This window comes from Aricia agestis, chromosome 13 (assembly GCF_905147365.1).
Source record: "Aricia agestis chromosome 13, ilAriAges1.1, whole genome shotgun sequence".
Taxonomy (NCBI): Eukaryota; Metazoa; Arthropoda; class Insecta; order Lepidoptera; family Lycaenidae; genus Aricia; species Aricia agestis.
Window position 1 is genome coordinate 8,900,253 of NC_056418.1, and position 24,991 is coordinate 8,925,243.

General features: G+C 35.1%; 2 protein-coding genes and 1 long non-coding RNA gene across 5 annotated transcripts in view; 1 reads left to right on the top strand and 2 right to left on the bottom strand.

Moving 5' to 3' along the window:
* The window catches only part of LOC121733035 (glutathione hydrolase 1 proenzyme-like), a 64,638-nt gene that overhangs the window by 22,108 nt on the left and 17,539 nt on the right, over nt 1-24,991 (bottom strand). Inside the window, exons 1-3 of one of the 3 annotated variants that reach the window (XM_042123120.1) lie at nt 22,427-22,582; nt 11,982-12,197; nt 1,893-2,113 (exon numbers count right to left, since the gene is read on the bottom strand). In XM_042123120.1, coding sequence (XP_041979054.1) covers nt 1,893-2,113; nt 11,982-12,197; nt 22,427-22,533 — 544 coding nt within the window. In that variant the 5' untranslated portion in view covers nt 22,534-22,582. Of the gene's footprint in view, nt 1-1,892; nt 2,114-11,981; nt 12,198-14,540; nt 14,702-22,426; nt 22,583-24,991 lie in introns of those variants that run through there. The other 2 variants (XM_042123119.1, XM_042123121.1) reach the window with 2 other exon arrangements.
* LOC121733045 lies at nt 6,815-21,646 on the top strand. The gene is made up of 3 exons (XR_006036481.1): nt 6,815-7,073; nt 14,486-14,490; nt 21,637-21,646. It is a non-coding gene; the product is annotated as an uncharacterized LOC121733045 (long non-coding RNA).
* LOC121733044 (nuclear protein 1) lies at nt 8,969-9,308 on the bottom strand. The gene has a single exon (XM_042123135.1). It carries the CDS (start codon nt 9,208-9,210, stop codon nt 9,007-9,009), a length of 204 nt encoding a protein of 67 aa, XP_041979069.1. The 5' UTR covers nt 9,211-9,308; the 3' UTR covers nt 8,969-9,006.

The following is a 24,991-nucleotide window of genomic DNA, read 5'->3' on the forward strand; positions in this document are numbered from 1 at the left end:
TAATATTTTCAGTCCAGATATGGAATTAGTACCACAGTACCTATAAGAAAACGAAGAAAAAACAATATTATTCTTTCCTTGTTTGTCACATGGAGACCTTGTCTACCTGACACCGTAATCGCGACATCCGCTGTCAGCAGACTGAGGTCCTTTCGAGGTTGTTCGGCCAATGATATTGTTTTAACTGACTACTATAAGGTATATAGGTACTAAACAGGAGCTGGTTATAAGCTCATTAGGTCTAAAGGAAGGTACTGTAATAACTGAACTTACATTTTTTTTGCCACCATGCGTAGTGGGGTACAAATTAGAGATTCCATCCCTCTTGCCCTAAGAGCCAGAAAAGGGCAGTATTTGTTAGTTTGAGACAGCTTCATAAGCTTTAATAGCCTTATCATAAGCAGTATTACTTCTCATTGGAAGTTATTAGTTATTTATATCTCCAGAGAAGATTCAAATGTGTTACCAGCTTTATCAACCATCTCAACCTTCTTTGTCTGCTGGTGAATACCAGCAGACAAAGAAGGAAGGTTATAATATGGCCAAACAAAAGGATGGTTGGTTTATTTTCATCAATTTGTGTAATGTAGGCTCTTTACTTACACCATGTCAGACCAAAATTCTTACGAATATAATATTGTAGAGGGATATATTATATTTTGTATATTATATTTTGTCTTTAACTACAACAAAATTCGACGTGGATGATGTACCATCAAGGAAATTGATTGCCTAGGCAGTTTGACAGACCAAAGTCATTTGGTCAGTTCATGTTAATTCAATGTTAATTCAATGTTAATTATTGTGATCTGTCGACTGGGTTTGACGTAACGCGACCAAACTACATAGGTCCCCCATCTGCCTAGGAATCAACTTCTCTGAGAGTACTATGTAGACAGCTGCGCAATCATGGAGTTCCATGAGTCAACATAAAGTGAGGCTTTGAAGCATTAAAGGCAGATTTATATTGAGTCTGTGCTGACCTGGCCACTGGCATAGATGAAGACAGCCACTGACTCAGGTTAATCTGCCTTTACAGTATGGCAGTCTCAGTAGCGGTAGCACGGCGACCAGCGGAAATGCGAAAGTATGGACAAACTGTGGAAATAAACCTAAGGTGCCGTTCCGATCTTTTTTCGTTCCGAAAAATTCAATTAAAATGCCACTTTATGACACACTATAGTATATGTCATAATGTAGGATATTATTTGAATTTTTAGAACTATAGTCTGTCATTAAGTGGCTTTTTAATTTAATTATTCGCAACTAAAAAAGATCGGAACGGCACCTTAAGTTTATCTCCACAGTTTGTGACTATAGTCTGTCATAAAGTGGCATTTTAATTGAATTTTTCGGAACGAAAAAAGATCGGAACGGCACCTTAGGTTTATTTCCACAGTTTGTCCATACTTTCGCATTTCCGCTTGTCGCCGTGCTAGCACTACAGGTTAGCACTGACACGATAGTGGACAGACGTCAGTAACTTTTTTTTTATGAAATAACGACATACCAGAAATAATGGACATACGAGCAAACGGGTCACCTGATGGAAAGTAACTTCCGTCGCCCATGGACACTCGCAGCATCAGAAGAGCCGCAGGTGCGTTGCCGGCCTTTTAAGAGGGAATAGGGTAACAGGGGAGGGTAGGGATGGGAAGGGAAGGGAATAGGGGAGGGTAGGGAAGGGAATAGGGTAGGGGATTGGGCCTCCGGTAAACTCACTCACTCGGCGTAACACAGCGCAAGCGCTGTTTCACGCCGGTTTTCTGTGAGAGCGTGGTAATTCTCCGTTCGAGCCGGCCCATTCGTGCCGAAGCATGGCTCTCCCACGTATAACTGACTCAATGTAAATCTGCCTTCACTCTTTCATGAACTATGACGTCACAACTCACCAAATCTCGCCTTATCCGGCTGCCCGCTGTACATGTCGACGGTGGCGCTGCCGGGGGCAGTTTCCCTGGCGATGATGGAGTACGCCTTCCCCTCCTCCCTGATGTAGACCGTCATGAAGAACCCGCCCCCGATGCCCATGCTCTGCTGGTTGAGGAGGCCGTTGCAGAACATGGCCGCGATGGTCGCGTCCACCGCGGAGCCATTTTGTTGAAGGATGTTTCTGGAATAAGAGAGACGGTATAAAGGATTATTTGAGAAGAAGTTGTTGTTTTGATGGTATCATTATTTCATATTCATTTTTTCAAAAACGATTTAAAGTAGATTTTGATCAAAGAAACGCAATTTATATATATTTATTTTAGGAAAAGAAGTACCTATATTGTTTGTATTTCAACCTAACCATATTATTATACCAACAAAATATAGAAGTTAAGTAAATATTATGTTCCCTAGATCTAATATTAAGTAGTTATTAGTAGTAGTATTTGTTTTACCAAATTGCTTTTTATAATTTTAGCCACCACCAATTATTGAGTAAAAATCTACGGTAAAAATCTTCAATTATTCTAATTTAAGGCCCCGTATTCCCAGAAACGGACGATTTTCAAGATTTAAAAGTGACAGGAGGCATAAAAATATAATAATTTAAATTCTGAAAAAAAAAATATATACTGTTAGTTAAGGATTTAACACAGTGGTACGCTTTCAGTCACACACTTTGCGCCTGAAAGTGTGTGACTGAAAGCGTACCAGCCGAGCCTTTGCGCCTGCAATTTTATAGTTTTTTGATCGCCATTATTTTATACATCAATTAAATCGAGTCAAAACTTTAATTCAGTACAAAAATTATCTGAAAATTCCAAATAATTTAGACATAGTAAGGCAATTTCGTTAAAAGAAGAGGTAACTTTGGATTTTTTTTCTATCAAGTGAAGTTCATGATATTGTGTAATGGAATATAAATTCCACTGTGTTAGATCCTTAACTAACACATATTACTTTTTTTAACCGACTTCCAAAAAGGAGGAGGTTATAATATGTTCGGCTGTGTATTTTTTAAGAATTTAAATTACTATATTTTTATGTCTCCTGTCACTTTTAAATCTTGAAAATCGTCCGTTTCTGGGAATACAGGGCCTTAAAGAGCAAGGAACCTAATTGGTATACTTACCTAAAATTGAAAATTTTGGAAATACCCTCATTATGGAGGCAAGAGACGAAACATTGACGAAACATGTGCCATACGGTTTCGGATATTAATAAGAGTTAAAAAAAATGCTGCATAAACACATATATTATTTTTTTAACTATTATTTATTCCGAATCCGTATCAGCTACGACATTTTACCATGAAAGAGTATTTCCTATTTAGGTATATTTTAATGTAAGTACCACATGTTTCATCTCTTGCCGTCAAATGACTTTTTTTTAATCGCGAATTTGTAGATATACCAGGCTTCATACTAAAATGTCCCATGCTCTTTATAATTATGATATTTTTGGAGCAGATGGGTGAAAGCTGCGCATGAGTTTTTAGTTACAAATTATTCAAATATACACGTGTCTATAATTAAATGTAATTATATACTAGCGGAGCAGAGGCTTTTGCACTCCAAAGGAGTGAGCACACTGAGACGGGCCGTGCCGGGGCAGCGTGCCGGGGCTCATCGCAAGAATCTGCCTCCATACAATTTGTATGGAAGCCGATGCGCGTATCGCACGCTGTGTCGGGGCGCAGCGTATTTCCGCTTCCATACAAATTGTATGGAGGCGGATTTTTGCGATGAGCCCCGGCACGGCCCGTCTCAGTGTGCTCACTCCACATCAGCAATAAGTCATTGACTTCTGAATTCGCTTAGTAATGAACTACAAGTGGATTGAGGACAAAAAAAATAATCTAATCTTCGCTATCGATGAATTATTGTTGTTATTTAAAACAATACATTATTGTGATTAGAATTCAAAATTTTCCTGAAAATATATTAAAACTTATTAATAAAGATAATATACAACAGAACATGTACCAAATTAATATCATAATAATATGAGTAGAATGTTATGTTAATGAAAATTTATTTTTCTTGCTTCGAGCTTCGAGCTAGATCTATCATCTAATGGCTAACCCCATGATTCTCAACGAATAGGAAAATGTACTGAAAATATTATTATATTGAATAAACCTATGAAATATGCTTAGGGAAAAAGATAGCGCTTCTTTTTGAGCCATGATGCGGAATTATTTGCTCATAGAAAGAACACATAAAATTCTAGTAGCTATTTATTCACGCCCAAACAGCTGAACCGATTTTGCTGAAATTTTGCGAGAAACTGTTGCGAATGTCATCTAGTAGTATCTGTGGACGCTTCACACCACGTCGGTCTGGCCCCGTGCTAAGTACCCGAAGGACTTGTGTTACAGGTACCAGACAACGGAAATATATTTAATACTTTTATACCATACATAAATTTAAGATTTTTATTATATCATACACATATTAATTAATACACATCCAGACCCGGGAACATTCAAAACTGTTTGTTCCGCCGGCGGGATTCGAACCCGCGACCCCTGGCTTGAGCTGCCACACACTCAACCAATTGAGCCACAGAGGTCGTCAAGTACTGAATATTTTTTTTAACGTAATTAATTGACATCACATCACACATGTGTACCCCGGAACTAATCTGGTTAAAGGATTAAACGGGAAACCAGTTACCAGCTCACCACCGTCGATCTTATTTAATGAATAATTATGTTATGATTGGATAGTACGGCTTCCTTGCACGCGATGTTTAAGTTAAAATCTGATTACATCTGAGTCTGTACCGACAAAAAAGAGGGATGTTATAAGTTTGATTTGACTTCAGTTAGTCCCTGACAAATAAAGTTTTGTTTTAAATACCTCTATAAGTTAATTGGCTTTAATTAGTCCCTAGCAGAAGTTGCTAATCTTAATCCTAAATTGAATAACGCTTATAAACTATTGATTAGATAGATCATAACATATTTTCATAGTGAATGTCAAGGCTATATAGAACTGCGTCGAACTTAATGCGTATATAATCTAATAAGTATACTTTTTATCGCAAAACAACACGAACGATGTCGAACATTAACGCCGTGTGACTTTTAAATAACATTCAATATAGCGTCTAGAATATTTCTAGGCAAATAATTAAACGGCTAAAGTTAGAATCGCCGAATCGAGGATCAAAACTTTATAATATTAAATACCGTATCAAAATTTATATGAAATTCCAAAAAAATCTACCTTCGGCTATGCCACAGATTTTGTTTATTACAATAAACAAAATGTATGTAAGTATTTGAAAATTTGCAATTATTGTTGTCTAGATGGCGTTGGTCTAAAATTAGGAGAAAAAGTATAGCGCGCTGCGCAATTAACATTTTTTGATACTTTTATCACAAAATATATTCTTAAATCATAACACAGTTAGGAATAGGAAGCAATGTACAGGCAAAATTAAATGTAAAACATATTATAATATAAACACGTAATACTGTTATGATTACTAGAATTTTTATGTAAGTTTTTGTTATGAACATAGACAAGCGAGCACGTTTTAAATCGTACTGTAATCTCATTTACATTAAGTATATTTAAATGAACTCGTGTGAGGACATGTGACTTGTTATAACAATACATTGTTAAAAATAAAATCCTTTGTTTCATGTTTACTATAATAATATCATCTTGACGGTTGTAATAAAATAACTTAAATTTTGTGTAAAATTAGCAAGATTTCACGCAATTAATAAAACATTATTTTGTAAGTTAATAAAGTTACCAAAAATAAATCATGTTTAACAAAAAAATGTTACAAATATAATATTATGGCAGCATTAATCATGCTAATAATATTAGGTTATTACATGTTAAAAAACATCCAAAATACTTTGTACAAAACAAGGATAACAATGTTACAAAAAGATCACAACGTTATCCTAATAAATTAGTCATGCCCAAGTGTAGCAGCACAGCGTTTCTTAAAAGTCCTTATTCTATGGCTATTAAAATCTATAATAACTTGCCAAAAGATTTAGAAAAATTAAGTTTCATTCCTTTTAAAAGAAAATTAAATGAATGGCTTTTAAATAATTGTTTTTATGAAGTAAAAGATTTTTTCGTTGGTACTTATTTCTGACAGTTCTCCATTAATGACATGTGACATTTAGTATTAAGTACTTCTACTTCTTTCCTTCACTTTTTAGACTAAACTTTATAAAATATGACATTTGCATACTATTAGCTTAGTTGAGTGTTATGATTATGTATTTTATTATGAAGACCATCTAACTGTACATTTCACTCTGGCAAATAAATGATTATTATTATTATTATTATTATTATTATTATTATACATATTATGAAATTGGAGTTTTTTTGTACAGGCCACTTTGATCTCAAATATTATACCAATACCAACCAAAGAGAGTTAAGAATTACAAATTCAAATTTATATATTCATTTATTTGGTACATTTGAGTTTCTAAAACAGTCACTCATTTGTTTTGTTCTTGATATTTTTTTCTTTGGAGTCTCAATGGAATGAAATGGAATTTCTCAATGGAAAAATTGAAATATCGCTTTATAAGTTAAGAATATGAGTTCTACCGTGGCACGAGATCTGCAGAACAGCTCAAAGAATTAACAATGTGTATGGCCCTGGTGTCGCAAAAGAAAATACGGTACGGTTTTGGTTCCAATGTTTTCGTTCTGGAAATTTCGACTTTCATAACAAGCCCCATGGACGACCCGAGACCAAAATGAATAATGAAGAATTAAAGGCTATTGTGGTAGCGGATCCATTGCAAACCACTTCAGAGTTAGCAGGAGGCTTCGGTGTAAGTGATAAAACTGCTTTTATCCACTTGAAGCAAATTGGGAAGATAATAAACCTTAAAGGTGGTAAAATCTTATGAATTGAGTGAAGCAAACCAGAAAACACGCGTCGATTGCTGCGTTATATTGCTCAACCGACACAATAATAAAGGGATTTTAAATCGAATCATTACTTGTGATGAAAATTGAATCCTTTACGATAATCGGAAGCGTTCGTCGCAATGGCTGTCCCCTGGAGAAGCAGCCAAATCCTGCCCTAAGCGAAAATTTACTCAGAAAAAGTTACTTGTGAGTGTTTGGTGGACTAGTGCCGTTGTTATTGACTACAGCTTTCTAAAAACTCTGATGTGGCAGTCCAAATCGCATTCAAAGAATTTATTGACTCTCGTCCCTCCTTTTTTTTTAGTAAAGGGATCAACGAACTACCCTTAAGATGGCAAAAATGCATCGATAACAATGGTACATAGTACCTATGTACCATTGTTATCGATGCATTTTTAATTAAATATATTATACAAAAAAAAAAAACGACTTTATATTCCTCCCATAAAAACGCCAATTTCATATGTAAGGACCTAATATAAATTATAAGCTTATAACCTCCGTTAATATCATACCTAAATAGTAAATATAGCTTTACTATTATACAGTCCCATAGCTATTAATACTGCCAAAATATGTCTTTGTAATGCCTACACCAAATGGTTTTACTTACCATTTGTGTGTCTATTATAATAATTAATAACTTTATGTTAGGACTAAAACAAATAAATTACTTTGTCACGAAAAAGATAAAATGAATAACAAATAACAATAAATAATTTTTTATCACTATTTACGTGAATTGGCTTGGATAAACAATAATTTGTTGATATAACCTCTAGCATTCGGCATTATAGCCAAAACCATGCCAAAACTGAAAGTGACAGCCAAAAATTTGGTTTGTTTAGTACTAAATACTAATAAGACATTGTTTTTTAATCTTGTTAAATTACTTGCTAAGTTCATATTATGTGTAAGGTTGGAAGGAACTACGTACAGTTCCAAACTTCCCATTGATAAAAAATGTAAGTACCTAACTTTTAGTAATGTGCAAACAAAAGAGTTTTATATTCTACTATTTCTACCTACTCAATTCTAATTCCATTCGTGTAGATACTGATTCATAACTAATCATGAAAGTCTATTTTAGTATAATTCTTGCCGGTGATTAGCGAGTGAAATGTTTCAGTAGACGCCAAAGATGTTAATTTTGGACGCGAGCCATGTTATGAAACATTTCCAAAGGAAGATGGCATTTTGCCTTTGATTATATACTACATATTATGCCTTCAATTTAGTCAGTTGAATCCATAAAGACTGATAAATTGGCTATAAACATCTTAGGGTGTACTCCTACTCTTGTTTTGTATAGATTTATTGAGTTCGTTATGAAACACAATATTAAAAGAAGAATAATAAATAATAATTAAAGTAGGAGACATTTGTACCTGGAATAAATCATCTGTAAGTGACTATTAGTATGAATTACTCTATTTATGGTAATAAAATTTTAATTAAGTTTTCGTTTTCATAGCAAAAAATACTAATTTTTAGTGATTTAAGCCTAACATAATATCAATGACAGTCTATTATGATATTGATTCATTGTAAATAATAGTAATTTAATCTAGTCATTACTCGTTTTTCATGGAAGAAAAACAAGGCAGTAAAAACCGACAACGTGAAGGTCACAATCTTCGATCCGTTGTCGGCTGGCGGCTGCTCGCAGCTCGCTCAAGGTTGTTATTGTGTATAAACACACTCGGAGACACGTAGGTGCCGTGACGCATCATGTTTACATAACAAAACAACATTTAACTTTAAATTATATATTTATTAACCTTAAATTATTACAGTCATTCTCATACACGCAAATGAGACAACAACGTAACATCTAACTAATTAATAACACAGCAGTTTGAGCTCTACAACAAGCCCGTTAGGATGAGATCAGTTATTGGAACGATGTTCGACTACCACTAATAACGACGAAACTATTTTTTTCTTCGCCACCGTACCCTCGCGTTGTGGTGTGCGTAGTAGAATGTCTGCGTGAGCACAAACCGCCTGGGTTGTTCCACTGATCTCGGCGATGAGCGCCCCGAACTTTCCTCGGGTATCCGCCATAGAATCCTCCTTTCGCTCGGCAAAAAATCAGCGTTCCTTTGGCATGCCAGTATCTCAGTCGATATCATATCCATGTTCACTAGTGTTTACTGCCACCTTTTTTGTTGCTCTCGGTGTTGTGCAGCTTGGTAACGATTTTTCTGGAATGTCCGGACGGGTCGAAGTGGTTGGTGTGTTCGTTCACCTCCTTCTTTGTGCGCTGCTTGCCGCCGTGACCGGTAAAGATGTGTTTGCCGTGGTCGAAGTTATAGTGGTCGTATTCGTCGAAGAAGGCTTCAGACATATTTAGTTTTTGGTTTTGAATTCGCGTTGAATTACTTAAGTATCGCAGAGAGCGTGTCTCGAGAGGTTTGTTATTAAACTGTTCGCTGTGAAGCCGGCTCGCGGGTTTTATAGTCGGGCAAGTCAGGCGAGTCACGTCAGTGACCGCATGCGCGTCGATAATATTCTCGAAACGTGATTGGTCGGGGCCTCCACGACCTAGTAGCTGTTGTTTATTTATAGATGTGTATGTGTGAGTTTGCCGGTTAAGTGATACCAGCCCATTATAACTAGTCCCCAGAAAAACTTAGCTATTGGAAAAACTAAGCGCTGAGAAGTAGGCAATACTGCCAAGAACGATAATCACACATTTCATGTAATAATGGTACATCGGTATAAAAATATAAAAAAAACAGCTGAAGTAAAAAAATTATATTTCTCTTGAGAAAGAAAAGGTAGCTTCAGTTAAAATAACTCCAGTAACAAAAAAGGAACAGTAACAAAACAATGGTAATAATTAAAGTTCAAACTTAAGAGGATACACCAGGGGCTAGAAAAATGAAAAAAAAGTACGTGTAATATCTATAGCTGTCTCCCTTACCTCAAGCCTATACCACAGAACGCGATAGAGACAACTGCAGAAAATCTAGAAAATCAACGATTCGTTGTCCCCTGATTCGTTCTCCAAAACTTAACCGATTTAAGTACTTTTTTCATTAAAGATTAAAAAAAGGCTTGAGCTATGTTCCTATGTTTTGCTTTTTTTTGTATAATCTAGCCAAATCTGTTTTCTGGACGTTTGAACACAGCGGAAAATCTGGCCATTTTTTTTAGGTTTTTGAACGTTCATATCTTATTTAATAATTAAATTATGAAAAAAAAGAAAACATAGGGACATTGTATTAGTGGCCGTAGATATTCAGGAAAAAAATTATAACTCTACTAGCATTATCCAGGGAGGAAACAGGGGACAACGTTTGTATGGAAAAAATGGCGGTGTGGAATCCTCTTAATGCAATTTACAATATTACATAATAATAATTTTGTAAATTAATTTATTGTAGGGTCTCAGTCAACCCATTCTCCTTTATCTCAAGTATCAAAACCTTTTGGTCGAACTACTTAAAAATTAAAATATATAATTCATTTTCTTTCCTTTCTTTTGTTATGGGGTGTTTTAATAAATATGGCAACCTCTTTTCACTACATACAAAACTGTGTGGAAAATAGAGAATAGGTGTGTCGGTTGACTGTCGTTGGGTATCACCGTTGCTCATTTTCACAACACAAACAAAACATTATGATAAGGGATTTTATATTTTATCAATAAATGGATTTGTTTTTCATACTTTTTCGCAACAACTTGACAATGATCGTATGCAAAATATGCGTTGCTAAAAACAAACAAATGTTTGTTTTTAGCAACGCGAAAGTGTTTTGCCGGCAATTTTAGGTCACACGTGGTTTTGAAAGTTATGTAATTAACAATAATTAATTATCAATATTATAGAGAAAGCTAGTATTTTCAATACCAAAATAAGTAATGTTACAAGAAAATGCCAAATAAAATACAATAATTATTTAATTTAAGTATGTAAGTATTAATATTTAATTAACATTTATCCAATAACATCTTGAGATTGCCTTCTTAGTTCATAGGTCTTAGACTTTAGTTAAAAAGTTCTTGGATAGTCTTAAGAGTGTTTAAATTTAGTTAAATATTTAAACGATTAATATTATTTTGTATATTTAATGTGGTTAATATTAGCTGTATGTAGATTAAAATGTTATGCATAACATTAAAATATTAATTACCTGCAGGCTGCATACCATGTCATAAAATATAAGTTTAGAAACTTGTAAAGTTTTTTTGTTTTTGTAACATGAGATAGTTATCAGTACATTTGTGAGTTTTGAGTCGCAGAATTTCGGCTGGCAGAAATTCTACTGCATTCAGTTTCATACAAAAGTCCTGTTTGATGCACACGAGCGCAGTTTTGTGAGTCATGATTTGTATGAAAATATATTATTTACGCGACCGAAATTCTGCGACTCACAAATTACGCTCGTTTGGCTTCACCCTAAATCGCAAATATAAGATTTATGGTGAGGCCTTTGTATTAATAGTAGGTACCTACGGGCTTTTGCCCGCAGCTTCGCTCGCGTTAAGAAGTATTATTATATACAAACTTTCATCCCCTATTTGAACCCCTTGGGGTTGGAATTTATCAAAATCCTTTCTTAGCGGATGCCTACGTCATAACATCTACCTGCATGCCAAATTTCAGCCCGATCCGTCCAGTGGTTTGGGCTGTGCGTTGATAGATCACTATGTCAATCAGTCAGTCAGTCACCTTTGAGTTTTATATAGGTATATAGCCAATTTGAGGATTAAACGAAACATGCAAATAATTGTATCTTCCCTTCGGAAAAAAAACATGCTCAGATAGAAACTCTCGAAATGTGAAGAAACATAACATTAGCAATTAAATAATAAAGGTAAGTATTGAAATGACAAAAGATTTATGCTTTTTTCGGAAACTAAAAATAAAAAAATAGATTTAAGTATAACTTTTTTTTTCAATAGAAAAAATCTGAAAATTTAATACTTAGGTTGTAAAAATGTTAAACTCGCATCGTCATTGAAAATTCGTAAGACGGACGGTAGACAGACTGCAGGCGCGGCGTAGAAGAGGAAGTAACGCGGCGAAAAAGTATGCCTACATTCTGTTTAATTTTACTCCTGCTGGCACTCCAGGGTCTCCTGGAGTTCAACGGAGTTTATATTCTTACCTGCCAATCTCCGAGCATGCTGGGTTATCCGTGCAGACTGCTGCCTTCTTGAACGTGTGCAGCAGGGAGGCCGAAGGGCGGAGGCGCAGCACCGGGTCTGGAGGCTCCGAGGGCTTGCCCTTGTCTGTTAGCCCTAGGAAGTACCCGGTGAGACCACCAGCTATGAAGAGGACGATCAGCACCGAGATTATCAGTTTGGTCCTCAATTTGTAGGGCCTGCAACAAAATAATAGCAATATGTTATAATATTATTTAATCTTGCATATTTAAAATTTTTGCTATTTAATTTTACGAGGAGCAATATCTTTTACAGTCTTTAGTAGCCTACGTTTTTTGTGTCTACCTGCGCAAAAAAAATTAAAGTTTGTAAAGTTTGTAAAGCCTTTCTACTTACTTCTGTGTATGATTTATTTGTTTTATATGCAGTGTAAAATTTTAATTCACATTGCCTATAATGTACTACACTTGCGTGCAAAAAAATCGTATTTCTGTTCAAGTCGCTATATCTTAAAAAGTTATAGTTATTTATTATTTCTTTTTATTAATAATGTGAGTTAATATGATAGGGAATGTGTACGTTTACTCTACATTTTCTAAAACCAACATGCTTGACTACAAACGACACAAATCACTAAGCACCCCCATCACTCAGTTTTTTAATCGTTAATTGAACGGTTATGTTCTGTATGAAAAATCGGTCAAATCTTATTGTTTTTGTTTTGTCTCGATTTTTCATTGTTCATTTAACTTAATTTTAAACGTAATTTTATTGTGGCAAAATGGATATTACTCCGAATAAAGCCTCTCAAGCAGAGGCTTTGCTAAGAACTGAATTTAGACAACGAGTTGCGGCTAGAAGTCTTAATTTAAGTCGAACTTCGGTTACAAGAGTATACAGAAGTATTCTAGAGACTCTAAAATTTACCATGCGACCATGTTCAGGAAGACATTGGGCTACATTTGAACGTGATGACCGTTTTAAGGTGTCAACGTCCTTGCGGAATCGACATCTCATTTCAGTTCAAGTGCAACGACGGCCAAGAGAAGTCCGATGAGTTACAGTAATTGAGTAGACTGTACGACGAAGACTTGCAGGCAGCTATTTGACTTCACAAAAACTCGCTAAAGGTCCAAAATTAGCCCCAGCACACCGTCAAGCGCAGCTTAGTTTCGCACGTTCTCATGTTGATTTTTCATTGGAGCAATGGCGGGTCGTGCTCTTTTCTGATGAAAGCTAAATCAGTCTTTATGGTAACGATGGTCGCAGAAAAGCATACCGTAGATAAGGAGAATGATTTGCGCAGGCGTGCATTGACGAAAGGCTTCCATTTGGTAGGTGTTCGGGGACTGTATGGGGCGAGATTTCTTTTGATGCAAAACCAATCTTGAGTTCGTAACCGGGCCGCGCCTTGGCACTTTGAGTACCTATCGCTACATTCAAGGCGTACTGGGACAACATACGGTGCCATGCGCTGGTTTTGTTGATGAAGGTTTCATATTGATGTAGAACAATGCTCGACCGCACGTTGCTGCGAAAGTTCGTCAATATCTCTCTGACGTCGAAATTTCGGGTTTGGACTGGCCAGCAAGGAGTCCTAACCTTAATCCTATTGAGCACCCATGGGGAGAACTCAAAAGGAGGGTCAGGGCCCGGACTCTTGCCGCAGATACCCTTCAGGACCTCCGGGTGGCTGTACAAGAAGATCGGCATGATATCGCTCAGGAGTTCATCATAACTTTGATAAGGTCAAGGAAAACCCGGATGGAAACCTGAATTAGGGTAATGCTTGGCACTACGAGCTATTGAAATAAATTTGTTAGTGTTTTTTACAAGAAAGATGTCATTAATCGCCTACTGAAATGTTATGCCAAACTGGCCGGTTTTTGTTTTAAGGCTGTAGAATTAGTAAACAATTTACAGTTACAATAACTATAGCATTAATTAAATCCTTATTGTACTACCTTTAAAACGATACCAACATTTATTTAATACTTATTATATCTCTTGAGTTATTACCGTTTGAATCATAAGGAGAGAGGTGGGTCGATTTTTTTGCACGCAAGTTTACTACATAAACATAAAACATAATATTATAAATTTTAAAACATTATCTACTTATTAATTATTATTTTAGACGTAAAATTACGTAGTAGTCTAAGTCTTTATTTACTTAAATAAAATTTGTTATATTTTGTAGTCCAAAGGCGTCGCAATAACGCACACTCTAACAAGTAACCACAGTTTACTAACCACGCTTATAAAAAACTTTTTGGTTTAAAAAATAACAAACAAACCTAACCTTACGCAAACAGCTGACTAAAAAACTCTAACCTCAAAATTATTAAACAATAGCTGTTGAAAAACATAAGCTGAAAAACTTAAGCAAGGTATGCTTATTCAAGTACTTACTACTATTCACTGGAAAATGTTTATTATTAAAAACTATATTTGACATTGTATCCCATGTAAAGTGTATGTAACACATGTTTATGTTTACAAAAAGGTCGTGTTTTGACTTCTTACATCTACCTTTACCTAGGCAGTAGGCCGAAACTTACTTTCTTGAGTAAAGATATCCATCGTTACCAGCCAATACTGCTATTCTATTCAGAGGAGACACCAGCCTTATAGTATCGATAGGCATATCTTCTAGATTAGTCTGTATAAAACGTCTACGAAACCCGTTTCTTAGATGCTGCTCCATATTACGAACACCATTACAATAATACAACCTACCACAGAAGAAAAAACACGATAATTCCACGAATAAAACAGAGAAACACTTGCTTAATGTCAGTTTTTGAGTTAAGTCACTTGTTTTTTGGTTAATTGCAGGACACAAACGTGAAAAATCAATTCGAACAGCTGATTTATTTTGACATTTGAGTTTCGAATCATTGTCGGTAGATGGCGTCTTAATAGTTTTCAGCTGAAAATGTTGTGAAATCCAATCTTTTGCAATGAATTAAAGTTTTTTTATCATTTTTAAACTCATAATATCATAGTATTGTAACATTTGAAATGTTACAATATTATATTATTATTTACTAATTACTGTTTATCATGAATAACATTATGTTTTGTTATTTTCTTTAGTCTGTGCCCTATGGTATTATATAATTATGTTCTATTATAATTTATAAGTAAACCAACATAAAATATATTTTTTATTAACTTAAAATACGTCGATTTTTCTGGTTTAAAAATATAATATGATAATATTATTTGTCCCGTACTTTCCACGTATGAAAATTAAACTCATTTTAAAACCTATTCGGGGTTTTTCACTAGTTTGCTACCTTCAGTGTAATTTAGTGCGGAAAACTCTTCCCAGATGGCGCTTTGAACATTTTCAGTAAAGGATAGTGTACACTGTAGAGTGTACATCATGGTACTACTTACGTGTCGTGGAATTATCGTGTTTTGTTGTATTAAAATGATTAACTCATTAAATAAGCATGATGATTTATTGAATATAATACGTTTAATATTAATAAAACTAAGTTATATTAAGCAAAACAATAACGTGGAATCAATGAAAAGTTTACAAATGAATGTGGGTGGAAAACAGAATAAAATTAGGTCATGTAGCCTTAAAAATATACCTAAGCCATATCTTGCAGAGATAATTAAAAGCAAACAAGAGTGCTCATGGTCGCTGTGCTTTGACAAAGCGCGCTTCCTGCTTATAAAATACGAGCTTTTGCCCGCGGCTTCGCTCGCGTTAAGAAGGATTATTATATACAAACTTTCATCCCCTATTTTAACCCCTTGGAGTTGGAATTGATCAAAATACTTTCTTAGCGGATGCCTACGTCATAACATCTACCTGCATGCCAAATTTCAGCCCGATCCGTCCAGTGGTTTGGGCTGTGCGTTGATAGATCACTATGTCAATCAGTCAGTCAGTCGACCTTGAGTTGTATATATAAGTATAGATAATGCAAAGATAAGAAAGAACGGATTATTATTTATTAGCAGAACCAGTTGATCATCGCTAATTTTGTTGATAGCTTTCGAAAAAAATATGATTAAATAGTTCTGTATTTTAAAAAGATAAAGCCGACTTCAAAATTGTACGTTATTGAGAATTAAAACTCCCTATCTCCAAAACTACTGAACTGATTTTGATGAAACTTGCACTATTCCCTAAGTTGAACAATACCAAGTCCAACAAAAAAAGATTTACTGAAATCGGAATGGTACTTCCAGAGATATACGAACACAAACATAAAAACATACATACAAAAATACACTTTTGAAATTTGGCACATTTGTTCAGAAGCTATATAGACTAACATATACGAAAATTGGGCAGTTCTGGAAATATTACACACGCGACGAATTGATAACCTCCTTTTTTGAAGTCGGTTAAAAACAACTAAGAGAGAGTCGTATCGTGCACGCTGGGTTCCTAAAAATTGCATTTTTGGTATGGCACCCACTCTTCATTATTTTATTACAACTGAGTACTTATTTAAGGTATTTAATGTTATATGGGCCTCTGATGCCCGAAATAAATGATTTGATTTGATTTACTATTATATACTTAGTATAGAAAACGAGCGATCTAAAACATATCCAAAACGATTTTTTACTTTAACGCTGCGTCACCTAGGCTGTTCCCTCCAAATAAGTCTATCGTTCCCTCCCTAAAATTAGCAGGTCGATGTCTGTAAGTACAAATATCGACGTAAAATACATTAAAATAACATTCTAACTCGCCCCGTCCTTGATAGGGCGAAATAGGAGAAAATTTATTTTTTCACATGGACGTGACTGTTCGATTAAAAATTCCTCGTGAGAAACGTAGTGTAACTGATTATGTATTAAATATAATATAAAAATTTAAATTTTCAATGCTCTAAGCCAATAGGTTACGAAGTTAATAGAATATTTGCAGAAAAATCGAGTACCATCGAGGAAGTTGATTCCTATGCAATTGACAGACCAACGTTATTTGGTCGAATATGTCAATTCAATGTTAATTATTGTGATCTGTCAGCTGGGTTTGACGTAACGCAACCAAACTACTTAGGTCCCCGATTTGCATAGGAATCAACTTCTCTGATAGTACATTTTTTTCTGAAAGCCTATTAAGTTTGAAAAAAAAAATCCTCGTGAGCAATTGAAGATCAAGGACCACTCTACAATATATATTTTTCGGCATTGTGTTAAGTTATACCAGACTTTATAGAGGTTGAACTTAGTCGAAATTGCCAGATAGCGCCTTAAACCGAAGTACATAAGTAATTTTCTACCAGATTTTTCGAAGTCGTGGGCAGTTGCCCGATTTCTACGCGGAATACGGAGGGGGACACTTCATTTTAGGAGGTGGTTGGTGACAGACACACTTTCCCATTCATAATAGTATTAATATGGATTGTCTGGACTCTGGAAGCATACCAGACACCAGTCAGACTGACCTGCAACGGTGGCCGGTGGCGTAGGATATGATATGACACGGACGACTTTAGGGTAGTATAGAGTGAGTAGACCTTTGTCCTTCGCCTAAGGTTGCCAACCTCAAATTTAAATAATATCGGCCAAGTGCGAGTGGGACTCGCGCACGAAGGGGAAAAAATCACGTTTGTTGTATGGGAGCCGCCCTTAAATTTTAATTTTATTTTGATTTTAGTATTTGTTTAGTATTTGTATAGCGGCAACAGATATACAATAATCGGTGAAAATTTCAACTCTCTAGCTATTACCGTTCTTGAGTTACAGCCTGGAGACAGACGGACAGACAACGAAGTCTTAGTAATAGGGTCCCGTTTTTACCCTTTGGGTACGGAACCCTAAAAACCAGGTTTGATGTTGGAAAATTCAAGTAATTGATACAATTTTTAAGACAAATACGAGTGAATACGAGCCATTACAATGAATAACAATTACTTTTGTTTGTAAGGTCATTTACAGTAAACCCAGTACGCCTTTGCCCAGCACATGAGACAGTACAGGCCGAAAAAATTGGTTGTCAGGTACGTGATGAGAAATGAATTAAGTATGATGATTAGGTATTATATTTACAATCGATTACCACAAATGGTTTTTATATTATCTCTGCGAAAGTTTATTATCTATTGTTTTGTTTTAATTTTAATTAAATCGTCATGTTCGAATCGATCATTTCGCTGACGTTTCAATTATGTTTAACCATTTGTTATGTCACGTCGCTATTACTAATTCTTATCTCTATTTGATTGATAACAATAATTATTCTATGTATATGTTTCGCTGACCACACTTCCTGGTGAGTTCCTACATAAGACACTTGAATTTTGAATGAATTATTATTAGGCTGGCCGCATACACACATTTTCCATATTAGATTTCCGAATTTATTTACCGTATTCGAAAATCCGAATGCATGGAATCCATAGAGAAAAATAAACATAATTATTATGTACCGATTAATAGAATCAGTAGAAATACATTACTTGACAGTTGACTGAACTTGACTTTAGAACTATTATTGTAAATTAAGGCCATCCCCGAGCAAACGACCTTGACCATATTTGACGCGTTGCCGAGATCGCAAAAAAATCCTGTTTTTTACTTAGCTCAAAATTGATCCAAAAAAATATCAAACGGGGATTATGTAGTTATTATAAAATTATCTATTTACTAGCAGTCCCGGTGAGCTTCGTGTCACTTTAAAACCTTCCCTGGATTTCTACGAATATTTTAAGACTAAAATCAGCCCAATCCGTTCAGCCGTTTTCGAGTTTTAGCGCGACTAACACATTTGAAAATCCATTTTTATATATAAGAATATAAGATTTGTCGTGTGTTTCAAATAAATGTAATTTGTAAATAAAAGGGACTATGCTGAAAGTATGCCTCAATTTTAATAAATTAGTATTAAGTACTTTAAAAGCTAATAATATCATGAGTATATTAAATAAAAATAGGAAATGAATGTTGATATACTTACTGAAGATTATTGCTGTATTTTTATTATAACTTCAATGTAGCTTTTAAATTATGAGTTAATGTGTCTTTACCTAAATGCGGTAAAGAGACGCCTTAATATAATATTATACTGTAATTTTTGTCACAACTAAACCTAAGGTTCTCGCGGGACCGAGCCACTCCTCAAGCAGGCGCGAATACCACCTTTTTGTAACTGAAAAATATACGTGCAATTATGAGGATTATCTCATATTACATACTAGAATGGTTACCTAAGTAATGCTGTGACGTTTTTAATAAAACCTTGACGTCTATAATCAGCAGGTAGGAGCGCAATTATCAATCTCATGATACGAGATGAAATATAATACTTATAAACCTATTAAGTACATAAAAACTGTATGATGTAAGTATACTCGATCATAAAATCGATTAAAACTAAGCATGACCGAGCAAAATATGAAATAAGTTTAAAGAAATCTAGTTTGTTTTACAATGGATTCTGGCTATAGGTACTTTAAAGGAAGTTGATTCATAGGACGATGACGGACCTACGTAATTTGGTCACGTGTCAAAACCAGTAGACAGATCACGACTTTAATAATTGTATTGACATAACCCGGTCAAATGACTTGGATCTGTCATCTGCTTATAAATCAATTTCTTTGATGGTACATTCGAGTATGGTGGCCCCATATTCGAACACAAATAAGACTGATAATGTCAGGAGGAGGAACTTAAATAAAATAAAGAACACACATAAACATGGGCGTACCCAGGTTCTGGGCCAGAGGGGGGGCAAATTACCCAGGGTCTGGTGCCGGGGGGGGGGGGGGGGCAAATCACCCAGGTTCTAGGCCAGGGGGGGCAAATCAGATTATTCATAAGCTAGGTGTTTGTAAAGAATAAAAAAAATATAATTTTTAGTTGTAAAAATACTGTATTGCAAACAAATGGCAAAAATTCGTTCTTAATTTCTAATTTTTATAGATAAAAGTACTAGATAATATACTTAGTAGGAACGTCAACATGATCCAGGGGGGGCAGCTGCCCCCCCCCCCCCTGCCCCCCCCTCGGTACGCCCATGCACATAAAGAATTAAACTCTTAGGGCCTGTTTCACCACTTCCTGATAAGGCTATCCACCAATTAACTTGACAGATCGAGTATGGAGAATCTGTCAAAAAAGTTGTGAATAGCCTAGTAGGCACTTTTTCAGAAAGTGCTGAAAAAAAACCCAAAATAACCGTAATAATATATTTTGCTCTGCACTTAAAAAGATAAACTTCTGCCAAAGAGCCTTAGAATCGTGGACTAGTATTATTAGTTAGTCGTTAGTCCAGTTCAGTCGAACAGAAGCCAATAGATCTATGACCTTTATTAGGCCAAACGCTTTAAAAAGTAGAGTATTTTGTGTTGTGACTTGTGATCGATTTTTTGTAGGTTTTTTTGTAACCAAACTGTTAATTATAGGCTACATATTATAACATAACTAATATTAACTTTACTATATTTTATAAGACTAGTACTATTATAATAGATACTATGTTGATTATTAAATTTTTTAATGAAGCGCTTAATATTCATTTGCGTAACTTGCTTTGATCCCGAAAATTCGTTCAGGAACTTTACATTTTAAGAATGTAAAGTTCCTGAACGAATTGTCGGGACTCGACGTTAAACGTCATCTTTTAATTGGATGCTGTTAAGCATTGGTGTGTCATCCCACATCGGACTAGTTTTGAGTAATCGGTGTTTTAAGTTTTTTTGGAATAATCTTTATTTTCTGCTTATTTTAAACAAAAAAATGTTATTGTGCGGTATCTTTTTTTTTGTTGAAATGCGTAGATTATGATTATGAAAAAACATTTTATTTTTACATTCAGTTTTAAGAGAAAACGTATAAAAATGGTTAATGCAATATTGCTATAGGGCTTATTACATAGCATTAATGTCCTTTGTGCTATTTCACATAAATGCAAAATTCTGATTTGTTCTTTCAAAATAAATTTAAGTGCTTTAATTTTAACAAAATGTTATAAAATTACCTTGTCACGCCCAAACCGCTGAACCGATTCTTCTGAAATTTGGTATGGAGATACGTTGAGTCCCGGGAAAGGACATAGGGTCCTTTTTATTTAAAAAAATGTACGGTTCAGCGGTTTAAGCGCAAATCATTTTAGAAACATAGTACATATATGCTGTATACAAAACCTCACTAAGAGGAATAAGCATTAACCATTTTTTTACTCTAGAATATCCTACAGTGGGTTTTCAAAAAAATGGATTTCAATGTCGTAAACTTTATGTTATAAAGAACAAAACTGCATTATTAACTCAAAACCCGATTTTATGTGGGATGAAACACCAATGCTTAACAGCAGCCAATTAAAAAGTTAATTTATAGTCCAATGAAATATTTTTGACCTTTATTGACTTAATTCACGACTTTGAAGGTTAGCAATTATAGACGTTTGTATCCTCTTTGGTTATAGACTGGCGGATATGGCAGAGGTCACCAATTAGTTTCGCTCGGGGTCCATTTTAAGAATTAAAAAAATAAATATATTTATTAAACAAAATGTAGAACTTACGGAAATTACAAAATTATTTAATTATCAATGAGACAAGTGACAAATTTTGTAGCTAATTATCTATCTGATGTTTGGAGTGAAATTAGTGCAAGCTATTGATATTAACCCATCAAGATTCAAGCCCCATAAGCTCACCGGTGAGCGAGACACTATAGAACAGGGGTCGGCAAGTAATGTTAGGTGGGGTTCGGATACTGTGGTAAATTTTTATTGAGGTACAGAACAAAATACATAAAACATTATTTTAAGAAATAAAGGTTTACGTATACCTTATCAATCTATTAATTGATACTTCGTATAAAATACATTACAATATTTCGCGGTCCGAGATTCGACCGTTCGCGGTCCGCAAACGGACCGCAGTCCGCCTGTTGCCTACCGCCGCAGTAGAATAACAATAGATTTCCAAGAATCCACGATCGAAGGATTAAATTCTAGAGTTCAGAGCACGTCGACACCGAAATTTATACCTATAATATTTTACGACGTTCATCTTCCCGCACACAATGGGTCGGCGCGGCGGTCCGGATACGGACCGCGGTCCGCCATTTGGTGATCCCAGTTAAAGAGTGTCTACCCTAAACTGATCTTTCTGATCTAAACATTTATTTTAAAAAGGTTTCTACTTTCTAGAAGGTTATCAAAACTAAGGGTTAGGCACCAGTCACTGCGTTTTGTTATGTTTTGCAAAATAAACAATTATTATTGTCAAAATGACCCCAAACAATATCGAAATGGCCTCATTTTTGGCCACGCTTTTTGCCTTGACATGTCATGTCTAGTATGACTCACTATTAAACTTAAAAACACATCACATTGACTATGATATGCTAAACACCCGTAAAACTTTATACTGTTATGTCGAATTATAATTTCCATTTTTGAAATTCAAAATTCAAATGTAACTTTTATTTCAAAACTGTAGTGGCCATGTACCTTTCTCGATGGGAGTCTGGCACTCGTATGAGAACATTTTTTTTCACACTGGCCGAGCTCCCGTTTTTCCTCAAGGACGAGTGACGAAGTAGGCCCTTATCACTCATTATCACTGTCACTATGTCACTACCTGCACTAGAGGAAGTCGATGATACAGTGAAGTAGTATGTCGTACCGGACGAATATATGACCTCGTATGTGCTACAAAAGGCGTATACACAAGGTGACATAGGTATAAACCATATCGGTAAAAACTACAAATTGGTATGATTTAGCAAGATTTATTTCCGTAGCCTTTTGTTTTGATTTTATATAAAGGTTGTTGTGGCTTGGTAGTTATAGTCTGTCAAGAAAGTCATGACAGGCGGTTTTTTTTTAAATGAAATAATAAATAAGAGACCTTTATTAATTCGAGATAAAAATGTGCAAGGTGACAATATTTAAAATGTAATAAGCGTTCTCTGTGAAAATACAAAGAAAAATACACCTTGCGTGATTACGTTTAGAAAATTTTCCCGCCTGTCATGTCGTACAATATTAAAAAAAATCCCAATGGATTGCTTCATAATACCAGACGAATAATAATACTAAACTATTCATAAATCCTACCGGTTTAATCTTACTTCATAAATTTTGGATATCGACATCAAAATTCTAAGACAAAATATAGGCTACAGGGTTGTTAGTTGTTACTTGTTTGTAACGCCTCCGTGGTCTAGTGGTTGGAGCGTCGCTCTCGACTCCGGAGGTCGTGGGTTCGAATCTCGCGTTGGAAACATGTTATTTCCAAGTTTGGTTAAGACAATGCAGTCTGATAACCTGATTGTCTGACAAGTAAGATGATCCATGCGTCGGATGGGCATGTATAAAGTCGGTCCTGCGCCTGATCTCTCGCCAGTCGTGTCGGTCTTCCGCCCCACAGGGTTATGAGAGTAAAGGAATAGAGAGTGATCTTGTGTACTGCGCACACACTTGGGCACTATAAAATTACTCCTGCGTACCTGGCCTGGTTTCAATGAAGCCGGCCACCGTCACCGAAACTGGTGTGGGGAGTATATATATTTATACTTGTTTGTATTCAGAAAAGTCAGCCTTCGCTACCGTGTACTACAATGTCTTATTCTTATACTCGTATTACTTATGGACATACTAAAAGTTCTGTTGATCAGATACAAATCGAAACAATATTATAGAAAATTTAATTTACTTACTTATAAATATTTAAGAACTCCTGAACCTAAATTATTATACAAAATCAAGCAGGTAATAAACTATTATAGTTAAATTATGAAACTTAGTAAAACATACTCGCCATGTGAACACGCCTTTATGAATCTGTAAGTTCTGTAACATGGCGATTTAGTATTTTATTTGGCCTCAACATCCGGAATCCGGTTCCTATGATCTTTAAATTATTAGTATTACTAGCTGTCCCGGTGAACTTCGTGTCACTTTAAAATCTTCCCTAGACTTCTACGAATATTTTAAGACTAAAATCAGCCCAATCCGTTCAGCCGTTTTCGAGTTTTAGCGCGACTAACACATTTGAAAAACCATTTTTATACTTATACTTATAAGAAGATTAGGTACATAAGTAAGTATTTGCAAATTCGTAGTTTAAAGTAAGGTTAATTTGAAAATCTGAAATAATATTCTAATAAAGAATTGGTTGATAGGCAGATTATAGTGAAGTGTGAACCAACGTAAATTTTGGTACTTACATCATAAACCATAGATTTTAGAGAACTCTCAAGCGATACTGCTGTTTTCATAATAAAACTGTTTTTAGTGGCCATTAATATTGTACTATCAGAGAAGTTGATTCCTAGGAATATGGGGGACCTACGTAGTTTGATCGCGTTACGTCAAACCCATCCGACTGATAACAACTAACATAGAATTCACATAAGCCGGCCACATGACGTAGGCCCGTCAACTGCCTACAAATCAATTTCCTCAATGGTACATTCGCTATATTTATTTCAATTTGAACCTACTTAAAAATGAAACATGTCCACAATAACATAACATATATGCACAATAGACATAACTACCAGTAGTTCGACTGCAAAGAAACGGACAGGTTTCAATATCTGTCAAATTCGTCGGGTTTCACTAGGATTATGAACGGAATGTGACTCGCGCTGGCTGATATAATTTATTTTTAAATATTTAAAATAAAGATTTCAAAATTGGATTCTGTCAATTTTAATCGCATGTGCCAAAACACAAACAACTATACGACCAAAGAGGAACACGTCCAGCGAATATGTCATAGTTTTAAATTCGTAGGTAACAATTTAACAACCCTAGCGACGATTTTCGTCATAATACGTCAAATTGAAAAATTTCAACATCAGTTCGTCGGCACACTCTATCATTCTGTCTACTCTGATATAGGTAAGTGGAATATCTTTGACATACTTGCCAATATAATATTATGCTGTATCATACATTAGTCTGATGCATTATATTTTTATTGATTGTTCAACAGTTTATTTAATTAATCAGACAGATTCTGTACCTATTTGCTTTTTTGCTGCTGTAAGTGTAACGATGGCAAAA

Bases quoted from the DNA above. Each gene is read 5' to 3' on its own strand.
- LOC121733044 (XM_042123135.1), bottom strand. From the start codon at position 9,210: ATGTCTGAAGCCTTCTTCGACGAATACGACCACTATAACTTCGACCAC.